Source organism: Aphis gossypii, chromosome 1 (assembly GCF_020184175.1).
Source record: "Aphis gossypii isolate Hap1 chromosome 1, ASM2018417v2, whole genome shotgun sequence".
NCBI lineage: Eukaryota > Metazoa > Arthropoda > Insecta > Hemiptera > Aphididae > Aphis > Aphis gossypii.
Window position 1 is genome coordinate 31,906,507 of NC_065530.1, and position 14,530 is coordinate 31,921,036.

The 14,530-nt window shown below is 24.1% G+C and overlaps 2 protein-coding genes across 2 annotated transcripts in view; one reads left to right on the plus strand and one right to left on the minus strand.

The window, feature by feature from the left end:
* LOC114119527 (testis-expressed protein 2) overlaps window positions 1–14,530 on the plus strand; it is a 104,023-nt gene that overhangs the window by 42,461 nt on the left and 47,032 nt on the right. The window lies entirely within an intron of this gene.
* Window positions 173–9,873, minus strand: LOC114119531 (ionotropic receptor 75a-like). Its single transcript, XM_027981111.2, has 9 exons — window positions 9,714–9,873; window positions 9,458–9,630; window positions 4,366–4,686; window positions 2,312–2,478; window positions 2,037–2,207; window positions 1,658–1,875; window positions 1,192–1,403; window positions 761–1,032; window positions 173–669 (listed from the first exon to the last, which is right to left on the minus strand). The coding sequence occupies exons 1-9, from the start codon at window positions 9,871–9,873 to the stop codon at window positions 420–422; spliced, it is 1,944 nt and encodes a 647-aa protein (XP_027836912.1). The 3' UTR covers window positions 173–419.

Below are 14,530 nucleotides of genomic sequence, written 5' to 3' on the forward strand. Positions count from 1 at the left end.
AATAATTTCCATCGGAACCTTTTAAATTTTAATACAGCGAGTATATTTAAAACCAGCACAGACTGACGGTACACCAGTACTAATCACAATCACATATTATTATACATAGTGAAATTAATTATTTTGTATGATTAACCCTTTATGAAAAACACAATATTCAAGAAAATGTTATTAAATAGGTGTATTATAGTAAATTCATAATTTTTAATGATTATAATTAAAATAATAATATTTTATGTACATTTATTTGTTATAATTAAGCTCTTTCTCCGTGACATTTAATAATAATAATATAAAAAGGTTAGATAATTATAATTATAAACGTAAATATTGTACTTATACGTCGTACAATTGACACTCAAAATGATTCTTAAATTGTCGATAAATATAGGTAGGTATGACGTCTCTGGGTAATTCTATCAGTTATTTTTTACTAAGATAGCTGTAGTGTGTGTTTTATGGCGGTGTATAATTATTTCCAATACTAAAATTGCGAAAGAACCAATAAACCCGATGATCAGAAAAGCTATGAGTGATGCTACGTCTTTAATTTCTACGCTAACTAAAGATTCTTCGGTTGTAGTTTTCCCAGCGGTGCATTTCGGTTTTTCAGCGTGCCATATACTAAGTTCTCTTTGCATAAGACCAGTTTCCCATAAAATACAATTTCTGAAAAATAATGTAACAAATTGATAATTTTATTTTTTTTTTTTATTTCCCGTCAAAATATTCTTCATTATAAATAATAATATAATATTACGCATAGTTAATTAATTTTCTGTACGGAGAATTTTTCTGAACCAAGTAGCCAGTAGTTTCCGGTCTGTGAAGTGCCAATTCCGATAAATCACATTTTTCCTTCTCGGTGAAAATATCGTTTATTAGCCAATAACTGGTCGCCGGATCGGTGAAAAATGCATAGTGACCTTTTTTAATTTTTTTTACTCCGTCTTTAGCCAATAAATACTCCGATTTCGGCTTAATTTTACTGTCAATAATTTTTTTCAAAAACGGATTCATTTCTCCGTATACCTTTACGCATATTATGCGCGCGTTCAAACATAATATTATAATATATAGTCATATAGGTAGGTATGATATAATATAATTACATATTATAAGTAGTACTAATTAATGTACATTTCAATATACGATTTTACAATAAAGTATACAATTTAATAGGATACGTACTTCAATCACTTTAGTAATAACGTTGAAATCTTCAACGCCGACGTCTAATCCGCTCTCTTCTAGTTTTTGAACCGAATCGATATTCATTACGGTCGGGCGCAATAATCCGGAGACAATACTCGACGAATAAAACTGATACGTAACCAAACTGAATACGAACATTAAAAGGACAATTAGCCTATTGCTGAGTTTCGTAGGTTCCATGACTGTTCCTAAAAACAAAACGTACAGGTATACGTATTATCAAACAACATGTCTAAAAAATGCGTTTCGATAACAAAAAATGTATTATGAATTAAAAATGGTATGCGTTTCAATAAATAATTTTATTATAACTACCTACTAACACATCGATATTGTATTTTATAGTCATTATCATAGCTGATAATGGAACAGAATAAAATGATCAATATTGTAATACCACTAATACTATATTATAATATGAGCATTATTATAATAATTGTACCCTGTTGGCATAATGTGCCGATTTTTAGTAGAACGATGTCGCTTAACACTCTCGGCGAAAACGTTTGATTTGATTCGTAATGCATGATTGTACAATAAACAAATCCAGACAATACGACTACACATATTATCGATAACCAAACGGTCGTTTCGAACGGACGCAAGAAAATGTTCGTTGACGCCGTAGACGATCGCGGATGACGGAAGATGAAACAAGGCCTGCGAAACAAGTAGTTTTCAATAAACAAAATGGTAATAAGCATTTCAATCACCACTATATTATTGAATTCGGTTTATTAATAACGTATAATTATTAAAATACCGAATGTTTTTATGCTATGTTAAACTAATTAATCTGTTTAGCAACTTATATAGCGTACAAATGTTTCCAAGTGGAAATAGCAGAGTAATCGACGACATCGTATCTTTCGGATCTTAGCGCGTTTAAACTTATAGAGAAATCGGCTTCTCCGGACATTAACATTCCGACTATTCCGTCCCATTTGTTATTAACTTTGTAACCCCACGAATTCGTAGTTTCAATTTTCAATCTAGTGTGACATATATGTGCATATAGTTATGTAGGAAAGACATTTTTTTAGATACTTATATTATAGACGGGGTACGTGATACATATATTATAATAATACTTTACGTCATGTTCAGTAAAATTCTCGTCAACGGATCCATTATGGCAAAGCTAAATTTTTGAACAGAGTTCAAGCGATCCAAATTGAACGTCTTTAAATATTTAACAAGTTCTTCACTAGACGGTTTAATATCCGTGCCGTTTTTCTTAGTCAAGGTACCATATGGGTTGCCCTAAAATATTTTCATAATTATATTATTATTTTACAATTTTGGCTTTATGCTTTACAATAAAATGCTACATTCATTATTAATACATGCAATCCCTATCTGTGGAAATTTTGATAAGATTCACGTAAACAAAATCCAAGTTTTCCAATCAAAAGTTTCGAAGGTAATATCAAACGCTTCATGGTAAGTTTGTATTGTGGCTCTTTGCAAATATTTCCAGGTATCCATAATAACTGAGTATTTCAAATATTTAACAAACAATTTTTTAACCACTTAAATTCTGTTAGTAGCGCACGTTTTCACAGACTAAGTGACCCACCTTCAATACGCCAACTCGAGTATGCACGCCCCCGCACGACCTAATTTATTTTAATTATAAATTTTCCTTTTTATACCTTTCTAATATTGTACAATTTACATTATCACTTTATTTTATACTCTGTAATAATATAGTACATATATATTAATCTGTTGGATTCCTTAGGAATTGTGGTAATATTGCATATAACCTTACATCTTTTGTTCAAGTTGTTAAAAATGTATTATAAATTAACAGTAAGTTCAGATGATATATTGTCAAGGGAATAATAATAAAATTGTTTCTAAAATTCTTGTTTCTTTTTAATCCATTATAATTGTACAGTCTATTTATATTAAACTAAATTGTACCTAGGCATTATACATTTATTTAAATTATAATAATAAGATATTACATTCAATGTATCCAAACAGTAATAACATTAATATAAACAATATTTACTACAGCTCAAAATTCGCGTAAGTCATTGAATCTGAACAAAATAGTGGAGATAAATCATTAAATTATGTATGATGGATCCGAGTTCTTTAGTTCCTGACATTGTTTTTCGCTCAAGCTCTCTGAATGTATTACGAATCGTGAAAAGTGTAAATGAGATGGTAGTTTTTTTTTTTTTAGAAAGTTGCTGTCTTTTTCTACGCGAATTCTAGTCACGATAGCCTATACATTAATTTATATTATCAAAACACTTTGGAACTTTGCACTTAGGTACCATAATCGATTTTCTTAGACACAGTAATAACATTATAAATTGATTTCAGTTATTATATTTTTTTTTTTGTTGTATATAAATAGCTAATTAGCAACATCTTATACAATTGATTATAATATAATATTATTATGTTATTCTGTAATCCTGTAGGCTGTAACTCGTTATTTAATTATTGTCTAGTACTTTAATCTGATACTTTGAACCAACGTGAGAAAACTAAAACTTTTATTTCTTAACTAGGTATATAATATTACAGCCGGATTCATGATTATTAATAATTTTTAAAATTCATCCTACTATTTTAAAGTGTTTTTAATGTTCTTGAGAACCTCTTAACATATACCACTCAAAAATATTTGCATTGAAAAAAATATTAAATAAAACAATTTTTCATTTTATAAAATTACATAATATAATATGATGTGATATCAATATTAAGATAGACAGTAATAAAAGTTGTACCTAGAGTTATTACATCCACGTTGAGCGATTATGGCTGTAATATTCTTTAACACATTTTACGACCCTTTTAATAACACCAAAATTAGCTTAGGTATAATATGATTAGGCGCAGTACTATTTTTACTTAATTTCTTATTCTAATTGCATCTAATAATTTGAATATTTAATTATTTTAATAGCTATATTATATTTATAATAAATTAATAAATATGATTTTTTTTTTAAATAAAACATTTAAATGTTTTTTCTTGTGGAAAATACGTAGGTATAAATTCTTTGAGCTATTACACAAGGTATTTTTTTATATTCTCATTTCACGTGAAAGCGTGTTGTCTAAGTTATAATTTCATTAAATAAAAAAAGGCGATTATTTTTGAAAATTTAAAGTCATACTTACTACAGTAACAACATTTAACGTTAAATTTTCTAAATTTGATCTTTTATCAAATTTCCATAATCGGTTTCCCCACATACCCAAAGTTTTATTTACAACATCAATCATTAGTTTTCCTCTAGGTTCGAAAGCTGTACGATAAATGTCGAAAATATGCCAATTAGTAATAATGCCATCCATCATAATAGGATATGCTAATAAAATTTCGCTGCTGATAGTGAGGTTAACATTTTTTGATGTTAAAAAACTTTGAATGTTATTTGATTTTTCGCTCATCATCATAAGCCAATGATAACTTGCACTCCATAACCAACTTGCGGAAAACTTAACACAAACAATTAAAATATTTTTATTAAATTACGATAAACATTTTTTCAAATGGTAACTTTACCAAGACAAGTGTATTTTATTCATTTCAATAAGTATACTGAGCGTATTTGTATGAAAAAATATAAACTTCTTTTTTTTAATTAAAAATCATAATTACAATCCATACATTTGTTTGTATAATAAGTAATTTTTATATTAGATTAAATAGCGGTAAATTACAGGATGGAAAGGTACTTAGTAGTACTACCTGATAGATCAAATGAGCAGGTCTCTAGGCAAAGATCGTTTTAATCTTATTTGGGAATTGTTAGGACTTACATGGGAAGAGAGTGGATTTATTAGGTAGTGGACTTTTATGGTGGATTAGCTTTGAGTGCAATGAGAGGAAATAGGATTTAGTCAATTGAGATAGTGTCAGAATGTTTTTCTTGAGTGACGCTGGCAAGTATAGGGAAGTTTTCCAAATAGCTATTGTTCATTCTAACTGAAAAAGTTCGATTTTCATGACAGGATTTTACGATAGTGTAATATGGAGCAGAAAGATTTATTTTTTAAGTTTACAGAGGAGACTATGGTATCATATTTAACTATCAAAAGCTGAGTTACGTCTAATGAAAATATTCAAAATATAAAGGAACATTCTTATAATATTTTATTTATAATTTATATTGATGATATCGATAAATTGATTTATTATTCATAAACAATAACTAAATTTAATTGTTATACTTAATTATAAAATAAAAAATAAAAAATATATCTAATAAAAAACCATTGGAATATTAAATAAATAATATATCTATATGACTGAAAAGAAAAAAGAAAAAATTATACAAAAACTTAAATTTTGCTTATTATTAAAATATAAAATTTTTGATGACAAATCGTCGTTTTGCGTGAGAAAATTCTTTAACATTAAAATTTAATTTTTTTGTAGAATTAAATTTAATATATTATTTTTAAAATAACAACTCATGAAAAACATTTATGACATTTTCAAATATTAAAAATGTTAAGAATTTTTAACTACAAAATAGTTTGAAATTTTTTTGCGATTTCGTCAAAATTCTAACTTTAACTTTAATTTTTAGAGTTTTAGAAAATGTATTATCAACATGTATAGAAAAAAATTTAAAAAAGTTTGAAAATGTAATTTATCTATTCGTATAATATACTTTGTATATATTACATAATATATAGCTCAAAAAATATCAAAATGTTTTGGAGAATTATTATGATATATAGCAAATGTTAAATTAACATTTGGTAAAATTTCAAGTACTTATTCGTTCATCGTTTTTGATAAAAAAAAAAAAAATCAATAAATCAATTTTGTCAAAATTTAGTTTTATATAAAAATTAGTATTTTTATTTAATTTTTCTTCCTCAATTATCTTTAAAAATACTGGGATCTTTCAATTTTTACATCTCAAAAGTATCAACTAGATTAAAAACCAACTTCAAAAGTTGAAAACTGGAGTTTCATTGATTTTTACATTACTTATCGTGTATACGAGAAAATAATGACTACCTATATTATGCATAATATACATATAGTCGGTAAGTGGGTACGCTCTGGTGTACGGCAGTTCACTGTAATAAGTGTGTTGAATTTGAATTCAAAGATACATCATTGTATATGTGAAAAACGGTTCAGAATGGAGATGTTCTATCGCCTTTATCAATAAGTATATTTCATATTACATATATGTATTTTTGTATTAAAGTAATTTATTTTACTATTAGTAATGCAATAGGTTGATTTACAGATGGTATTGCATTTAAAAATATAATTGTGTGTATAGAAAATAAAATAATATTATACATGAAACTTTTATGTTCTTACGAATAGTAATTTGAAACTATAACAATATAATAAATATTATTGTTTATTTATTGATTAAACGTATAATTTTGTCTAAATTTTAACTTAAAATGTGTAAAAAAATTATGCTTTTGGTTACATTATTAATTACAAACGAGGAATTTGTTTCAAGCTTTGCCTAAAACCATTGCACATTTCATACATTTTTAATTGTAAAACCATTTGAAAATGTTCATTATTTTGATGATTTGACTAATTTTAACTTTAAATGCTTTTACAAATAAATTGTACCTAGTATTTTAAATATTTTTACACGTGTATATAAAAAAATAATATATGATCATGTATTAATTTTTTAAGTTTTTTGACCGATTGAAAATTTTTTTATCAAGTTATAGCATTAAAACTATATTATTAAAATTTTCAAATGCTTATAGATAACTTAAATCTTCTTTTAAAAATATGTACAGTTTTTGAAAATTGACTTGATCGAGTAAAATTATTTTATAAACGTTTAGCATGAAACTAATGAATTGAAATATTTTTTAAAATTCTGTTTTATTTTTCTTCATTTTTTGATTTCTAACGATTTTTTTTATAAATTTACTTATATATTAAAAAATGGATTTCAGGAGATAATGATGAAAAAAAATGTGAATGGGAAAATAGTGAAAAAAATAAAAATCAGGTTTACATTGTTAGGAAATTCAAAACAGTAAAATGTAATTTGTTTATATTATTTTTATTCACAAAAGGAGTAGTATATATTTGTATGTTCACAAATCACAACACCTTTTCATAAGGAGATTTTTAAAGTTCAAGCTTGGATGTCATCTTAAAAACATTAATTTTACCGTGTAATGTATTTTTTAAAAAAAACGTAATGTATGGATAGCATTTTTTACCGGGAAAACAATAGATGTTTAATAAATAAGTTTATTTAAACAAAGTAATATAGTTTTTTATTACTTGAAACAATTATTTCTGTTTTTATGAGAAAGTTTGAAAAAGTCGCTAGTTTACAAAAGGTTGTTTATGTAAAATATGATAGTGTGATTATGTGTATATGGTAAATATTTTTGCTAAGCGATAAATTCAAAATTAACGGTTGAAAATGTGCAATTTTTCTGTGAAAGATGACGTGAAACATATCTTACACTTTTTGGAAAATACTGTGATTTTGTGTTACACGATAAAATGAATGGTTTTAATCGAAAATTTCTCTTTAAACTTATTGTTCATATGTTTTGTAGATATATATATCTATATTTTTTGTACAATCCGTATAAAGTATTTTTATTTTTTTATTTTTTTTTACAATAAGCACAATGAATGGAAGGAAGGCTATAAGAGGGCTTGATTGGCTGGATTAAAGAAACTATTCAATAATAGTGCTTCATGACGTGGGTAGCAGTGGTTTAGTCAACTAGAAGGTTACGGCACTATAGCTATGCTTTAAACGCCAGCTAGGGTCACCTACTGGGATTTCTAAGAAAAAGAGATTTAGGATGAGGTGGTTTTGGTGGTTTGCTAGTTTGAGACAGAAGCGTTTGTATTATGTTTTTAGCAATGTTATTGTTTGACTGTTGGAATGAGGAGGTTTCTGTAGAGTGTATCGTTCGATACATAAAAAAAGAGCTATAGGTATCTGCTGGAGATATTTGGATTTAAAAGTTTAGGCTCAGTGTAATTTTTATAAATAATTATTATTTATAATTTATTATAAATTCTTAGTTACGAATTTTCTATCGGTAGGTTTAAGGTATAAACAATACATTTTAAATAATTTATATTATCATTAATACTGTCAGATGAATAGTGATATTACTTAGATATTTTTTTAATTTCTTATTTTTTAGTTTGTATACATTTTTAATTTTTTGATAACATGTTTTGTTCTATTATGAAAATAATTCAATAATGCTGATCTTTCAACATATCGACAAATCCTCATAATGCTGGATGATAATATACGACATGCCCTTTATTAGGTAGTTAATATTGCATTATAAATTATACTAAATTATAAATTTAATAAAATATTGTAGAGACAGTTATCACTCATCATTGTAATTACCTAATTGCTAATATCTGGTAATATTTGGCCCCCCACACGAACATGTTCAGTGGGACCCATTATCTTTCATAAGAATAAATAACAAAAAATATAGTTATAAGAAATATTATATTCCTAATATATATGTTTTTATATTTTTATATTATTATTTATAGTTTTTCCTAATTATTAATATATTTTCTTTCGCTTATAAGTATTTTTCGTTAAATCTTTTTTCGACATTTTTAATTTGCTATTTTTCTTTTTACTATCTATTTTTTGTTATTTTGACCGGATACAAAACAAAAAATTCTACGAATATCTACATTCTATGTACACTATAATAAAAATAAAAGTTATTCATAAGTTAATCATAAGTTTCATGATTGTTCATAGATATATTTATATATATATAAAAGTATTATACATAATATAGGTATATGGTACTAAACAATTTTTGATATTATCTTAATTTTTTAAGTTATTTAGTTTACGGAAACATCATATTTAAATTTTAGTAAATATTTTGAAGTATCTAACTTTAAATGTTATGAAGAATGTTTGTTATGTAACAACACAAAATAATAATGTATAAAATAAAGAAAAAGTCTTTAACTAACTATTATTAATAAAAAATATAAAGATATATGTATAATAGTCTATTACATATATTTTTATAGCAATTTTTTGAAAGCTGTTTTAACTTACAACACAAAGTGATAATATGTTAATTAAATGATTTATTATTATTATTTTATAGTTAAGTTAAAAAAAATACATAGCTTTTTTAATTGTGTTTTAAACTTTAATGAATATTATACTTTTCGTTTAAACAATTTATTTAATTATACACAATAAATATAAATATAGTATATTAATTATACCTTGAATAACGGGTCATCATTACATGACCAATCGACGATTATTCCAAGCAAAGGAGAGTACACTGTTATTGTAAACAAATCATTCAAATTAAAGTTTCCATAAAAATCTTCTTTATTGCGGTATGTGACCGCTATTTTTTTTTCATTGAATTTTTTCATAGCTTTTATTCGATCTAATCGTATGATATAAATTTAATTACGACGATTATATCAATATATTATAATTTATAATAACCAAATAAATTTTATTTATTACCTGATTGTGACCAACACGTGTACAAATGAGCAGTGTCTAGATTTTTGATCGTTAAGAATTGATCCATTAATTTATATTGTGCATCAAAATTACTGTCGAGTTGACTTGTAGATATCGTATATGTGACCAAAAACAGCAATACTACATTAATGTAATCCATGGTTAATCAACAATATTTGCATACTATCTGTTCTAAAAAGTTTTGATTAAATGTATTTTTTTATATACATTAAAGGTAGGTACTTAACAAAATTGTATTAATATAATTTGAGTGATATTATACAATTACTTTTGACAGGATTGTTATGAAAATTACATCAAAGAGATTTTTAATGACCATTACTATGTATTTTGTTTTATATATTTTATGGAACGTTTTAATGCAATATTCAGACGTGTAATGTCAATTTGAAACAAGTGGGCGACTTTTACGTCAAAACATTTTTATGTAATTCATTTATGAATATTGTGAATATTGTAATGTATTAATATTCTTTTAGTTTATTTTATGGCAAATCTCAATGAAATATTCAGGTGTATAATGTCAAATTCAAATAAACGGATAACTTTTAAACCAAAACATTATTTGCATCTATTTTTTTTATAAAATTACGATTAAAAAAAATTAAAGTATTCGTGTTTATAAATTATTATTAATTATAAAAAATTGATAAAAATTTTTAATGTAATAATATCTATGAAATAATAATTATTGATTATAATATTTTGTAAATTTAATACACATTTAATGCTTCTAAAAGTAAAAAAAAAGAATAATTTCAGGATAGTATAATATGTTATTTAATAATAAATTTATAGTTTATTAATATATAAAATATAAAACTACGAATGACGACAATACAAATTAATTAATTTTCATTTAAATAACTATACTGGACAATTTAAGATTTTTAAGTGAAATTGAAGATTTCAAAAAATACGATTAGTAGATTCTAGAATAAACATAGAACAATAATTATTCGTGTACACGTCATATTTTCATGATATGAAATGCATATATCTACCTACATTTTTGACAATCTAAAGTTATACTGAAGTTGTATAAATACAAACTTTGTATGAATATGCATTGAAGCATTTCTAAGTCTATATGTTTTTTGGTACATTTTTTGTTTAAATCAAATATAATGTGCATATTTCCATAAAACCTCTTAAATTCGTAACGTACATATTTAGTGTTATTATATATTTTATTTATATAAAATTTTATTTTGAATTGTTTTCATTTCTAAATTGATGTATGATTGTAATCTAAAACAAATTGTATACCAAAAAACTAAAAAATATTAAAAGTTTTGACCTGAAATAATAGAAAAAATAGTGAATTTAATAAAAATGGAAAACTCGTAAACTATAAATAATATTATTTTAACATTTATTTACAGTTTATATATTTTAGTATTATACCATTGTACATTTCACATTCCTTTTGATATTTTACAAAGGGTAAGTTACTGTTTGAATGCTTTTCACATAAACAACAATGAAATTGAGTAAATATTGATTATTAATTCCATGTTTAAGTTCCATTATCAAAAATGTAGCTACTCAATTCTGTTACTATATTGAATTAGCTCATAAAATAAGTATTAAACAACTGAATAAAATGGCTTAATTGTGTATTTATATGTATAACTAAAAAAATCCAAATTTTTTTTTAACATTTAAATGATATATTTTTTTTTTTCAAAAATAAGTATTAATTTTTAAAACCAAAACAAGTTTTTAATAAATGTTGAGGGATATATGTAAGACATGCAGGTACTACTAAACTTATGAAAAATATGTTGTTTTTAATAGATAACAACATAATAGTTTTATAATTTAATATTATCGAATATTCATTAGATAGTCAAAAAAAATATTTAACAATATATTTTTTTATATTATTATTGATCATAAATAAAAATTTGCTTCAACTACTCGCACTATTATACGAGTATTATAAATATATAAATATGTATAATCTAAGTTGCAATTAATGTAATGTATAGATTGATTTTTCATATTTATGAATATCTTGAAAATCTTTTTTAGATTAGAATTTTGGTTTTATATGAGTTTAATATGACATTTGAGATGAATAATCAGCCTTGAAAAAAGGTTTTCTTTCTCAAATTTGTTTATCATCATTTTCTTTGCAGTTTATAACCGTCGATGCTAGAAACTAGTTTCTTAATTTGTAATTCTTTGAAAAAAATAACCTACTACTGCATAGCTGATATAAAAATAAAAAATAAATTTTTAATTTTAAAGTATAATATACAATAATTTATTAAAAAAATATTTATTCATACAAAAATAAACTTTAATTAATCTTTAAATGCAAAAAGGGTAAATATAGGCAACGAAAATGTTTATCTAAATAATATGAATGCTTTTAAGTATTCATAATGCAAATTTAAATTTTAGAGTTAACTTATTAGAATTTCAAATTAATATTAAAGTTTTGATATATCTAATAAGTTCAAATTTATATACATTATTTGACTAGAATACTAGATATTATAGTTCATGATAGTTATAAGTACCAAAAATTCATCAAATAAATAAGCATTTAAAATCTAACTCAAACTTATTACCGATTTTAATATTAAATGTAGGTAATAAATAAATCCTTTGAAAGAATAGATTAGATTATCATAGTAAATGAGATCATAGATTTCAAATTCAATCTTAATCTTATAAAAAAAACAATATAAACGTTTTAAAATGTAAAAATATCCATAAATAACGTTTCTTTTCAACATCAAGTCGTTGTAATAATTTTATTTTAAAATATTACAAATATAACAACCATAGTAACAGAAAACTTCATGAATTGTATTTTTTAATTAGGACTCAAAAGTTTTAGGTACCATGAGTTGCATATTTTCCTATAAGTTTTTCAATCATTATTGTTGACCAAACTAAATATTTATTTTGTATTATACAATGATGAGTTCAAAATATATATTTTGTCAATATTCTAGAAAAAATTGCATAATTCTTTATTATTGTTCAAAAACTTGATATTTTATGTTTTCTAAAAAATGTAATATTTTTATTTTATGACTTATGTTTTTAATATACTATTTTGGAAATATTGAAAATATATTTGTATTAATACTACCTATATAGATTCCAATAGTATCTTTTCAGTTCAATAATAAATTAAAATATCCAACTGGGACCGAAATTGCAGTCCATCAGTTTATTTTTTTTTTTTACTAATAAAACCATTTCTAAAATTATAGTGATAATATGACTGGGACACTGGGTATTACAAAAATGTTAATAAATACTAATGAACATATTTCCAATTTTTTTTTTTTTTAATTTTGAAAAATGTTATCGCATATTTAATAACAATGTTTACTTGTTTAACATTTTTGTTATACCTATTTGTATATTTTAGATTTTTATGCGTTTTTGTCTATTTTATTATGTCCTATTAATTCTAAATCTTAGTTATAACATATATATGTGTGACCCGGTAGATATATTGGTAATAACACAATATATCAAATGTTGAACCCATAATACAGAAAGTCTGATGGGGAAAATGAAAAGAAAAATCTACAGTCTACTTACCTAATGTATGTGAGCTGTTTTAAAACTTCCTCTCATCGTTCGATTATACATTGATAAAGACTGTCGTTAGGAAAAATGATACGATATAACAAATGCAGTTTTTGTGTGTTAGTGGATATTCTATGCATAGAAAACGTAAATATATATAGTATATACGTACGCATTTATAAATCACGGGTAATGTAAAAAAAATACTCAAGTCACCATTTGGGTTTGCAAGATGATATAAATAACTTACAATCAGGGGCACATTTAAAAAAGTTGCATTCTAAAGGGTAAATAATTTAACCAATTTTAGCACTTCACCAAAAAATATAATTTTTGTACTTATTATATATTAAACAAAAAATTATTATAAGAAGTAATAAAATATTTAAAATTTTCTAAAAGCTTGATTGGTAGTAACAATATTAATAACATTATTGTAATTAAGTGTTGTAGTCATACCAATTTCAATATTTAGAGTTGCCACTGTATATAATCTTTCTTCTTTTATATTCGATCTGAGGTATGATTTTCAATTGGATTTTAAACTGTATTTATTGTAAGTACTGAACTTTTAAGTTAATCAAAATGAAAGTGCCTAGTTTTGAAATATAATACCTATATACCCACACATATTTAATGAAAAAAATTGTAAAATAAAACAACATTTTACCTTCAGATGTTAATGTTCAAGATTTAAAAATGTTTTAAATTTTCATACAACTATTTACAAGAGCAGTAAGTTTTAATTTTTGAACGAGTATATTTTTTATTTTTTGTTTAGTAACAAGCGCCGCTTAGCCTTTTTCGACAGTCCATACTTCAAATTAAAAGTTAAAACAAGGGCAAAAACAATGTAGGTATTAATTATATAGTAAATTGAAGCGCAAATACAGTAGTTTAAGAAAATCTTAACGGTATTTACAGGTGGCAGACCCCGAGCTTATGAAACATCAGGAATAATTATCAGTGTTGAGTACGATATTTAATTTAAAAAATGCTATCGTATGCATCTTGTAAAGTAAGTCTATCAATTATCCAATCTTTTGATTTTTAAAACAACGTTATGTGTTAAAAAATAATAATCTTATGGTATATATTTTTTTTCTATATTTTTATACCTTAAAATTTAAGAATAATTTATATTAATCAAAAAATGAAACATAGATTAATAAGAATTTCTTAAAATTAATATAGATTGACATAGCTTTAATTTCTATTTTATTTAACTTATTTCA

Excerpts from the sequence above, each read along its gene's own strand:
- LOC114119531 (XM_027981111.2), bottom strand. The coding sequence starts at position 9,873 with ATGGATTACATTAATGTAGTATTGCTGTTTTTGGTCACATATACGATA. Across the intron at positions 1,033-1,191 it reads TTATTACTAAAGTGATTGAA|GTATACGGAGAAATGAATCC; the intron begins GTACGTATCCTA and ends ATATGCGTAAAG. Across the intron at positions 670-760 it reads AGAAAATTAATTAACTATGC|AAATTGTATTTTATGGGAAA; the intron begins GTAATATTATAT and ends ATTATTTTTCAG.